This window comes from Emiliania huxleyi (assembly GCF_000372725.1).
Source record: "Emiliania huxleyi CCMP1516 unplaced genomic scaffold EMIHUscaffold_500, whole genome shotgun sequence".
In the NCBI taxonomy this organism is placed as follows: Eukaryota; Haptophyta; order Isochrysidales; family Noelaerhabdaceae; genus Emiliania; species Emiliania huxleyi.
Window position 1 is genome coordinate 1 of NW_005198242.1, and position 2,094 is coordinate 2,094.

Sequence of the window (2,094 nt, forward strand, 5' to 3'; positions counted from 1 at the left end):
GAATGGGTAGTCCTCCTGCAGCATCAGCTCGCCCGAGGACTCGACGACGAAGCCGTAGCAGCCGTTGAGCCAGGCCGCGGGCCACGGGCCGTACCCCTTGGGCGCCTTGATGCGCGTCTCGACAAACCCGTACTGGAAGCGGCCGTTGACGCGAGACGTCACCTTCGGCGCGTGCCAGCTCCAGAGCGAGACGTCGGAGCCGTAGTTTTTGTTCCAAGTCCCGTTCCACCCGCGCAGAAACCGCGTCTCGTCCTCGGGCGCCAGGTAGGCGGAGAGGCGGAGGCCGCCCTCCGGCAGCAGCGAGATGGTGTCCGAGGAGTAGATGGAGGCGATGTTGACGTCCCCCGTGTTGCCCGGCACGCCGTACGGGATGTCCTCGAACACGAAGACCGACTTTGTGCGCGCGATGTCCTTGAACTCGTCCGAAAGGATGAGGGAGAGCCCGTCCGCCTTGTACTTGTCGACCGCGTCCTGCGGCGTCGCCGGGTCGATGGACACCTTTGCCGGTGGGTGCTCCGCCCGCGCCCCCGGGACAACGGAGGAGGGCTGGCAGAAGTTGCACATGTCGGTGCCGCGGCACGGGCCAAGCACCTCTGCAAAGCCCGGGCAGCAGGGCATGTGGACGCCGGCGTCGTTGGCGAAGACGTCCTTGCCGGCCGGCGTGCAGGCGGCCGGCACCTGCTCGGCAGGCAGGCAAAAGATGCACACCGACAGGCCCTCTGGCTGGAAGCACGGCTTCTCAACCTCTGCGAGACCGCTGCAGCACTGCAGCTTCTGGCCCGTGGCGGAGGCGTCGACGCCCGCCACCGTGCAGGACTGCTCGTCGAGGCTGGACCCCGAGAACTGGTATGTGGGGCCGTCCTTCTCCCTGCCCGCCTCTCCGCGCTGCAGCAGCGCGGCGCGCTCGTTGGCGAGCACCGCAACGGCGGCGGCGAGCGCCAGCGCGAGCAGCGTGGTCGCGAGAGTGGCGGCGCGCCACCTGCGAGCGCTCCTCTTGGCGTCGTCCGAGGCTGGACCCAGCAGCGGAGCGCTGAAGCTGTCCATCGCCGAGGTGCGCGTCTTGGCTCTTTAGCTCGGCTCTTCAGGTTCCCTCGCCTGGATTCCGCAACTCACGTCACGCCGAAAAGAAATCCGATTCAGGAGTTCGTAAAATGTCCGAGGTTTTTTTTGGCCTCCGAGAGAGACGTCAGGGACACCTGGCTGGAACAGAGCCAACGAGCACGACTAGAAAGACAGCCAATTGATGGATCACCTCACTGGCCTCTGAGAGAGACGTCAGGGACACCTGGCTGGAACAGAGCCAACGAGCACTACTAGAAAGACAGCCACTTGATGGATCACCTCACTGGCCTCTGAGAGAGACGTCAGGGACACCTGGCTGGAACAGAGCTAACGCGATTATCAAGAGGAGCCACGTCCGCGGCAGCGACACCGCACATGGATGGATTCGGCCTATTTGGCAGCGGCGCGCTGCCGCCCGCGCCAAGGCTCCCTGCTGCTACATGTAGCGCATACTTAGCTGGAAGCCACCAGGCTCTCTTCAGGCCTGCACGACTGGCGCCGCCGGCGTGGAGAGGCACACCGCGTAGTACACCTTAATATAACTCGCTTCCCCTCGGGCATGAAGGTTGCAGCGAGAAGCGGCGAGAGACTGCGAAGAGAGATAGGGAGAGGCAGACTCCCCCAAGGGTGGGCGACGGCTAGCGCATCACACACCTCTCCTTAAAATCCCTGTGTGGTGGCGGCGTGCCGTCCTCCCATCCCTCCCTTGGCTTGTCTGTTTTCTTTCTTTCTTTCTTTCTTTTTTCCCCAAGTCGTAGTTCTTGCCGTCGTGCCACGCGGCGAAGGCGTGCTTGACCTGTTGAGCGCAACACGCTGTCAGAGAGGGGAGGGGAGCCGCTGGGTGCAGACTGTGTGCTGGTCCTCGCCTCGCCGGTCTTGAGGAGGCGGAGGATGTCCTGGTGGAAGGTGTGGTGGAAGCGCCCACCGCCCTTGTTGCGCGCGTAGCCGAAGTAGACGTCGGGAGCAGGCGCACATCGCTTCCGGGGAGGGGGGCGCACCTTCTCTGCACCCCACATGCTTAGGGGGGGGGCC

The 2,094-nt window shown here is 64.5% G+C and overlaps 1 protein-coding gene across 1 annotated transcript; it reads right to left on the reverse strand.

The window, feature by feature from the left end:
• Window positions 1-40: 40 nt before the first annotated feature.
• EMIHUDRAFT_246261 (hypothetical protein) lies at window positions 41-1,044 on the reverse strand (the record flags this gene model as incomplete). Its single annotated transcript, XM_005766661.1, has 1 exon — window positions 41-1,044. A coding segment is annotated over one exon (1,004 nt), but the record flags the coding sequence as incomplete, so codon positions are not given.
• Window positions 1,045-2,094: the final 1,050 nt, after the last annotated feature.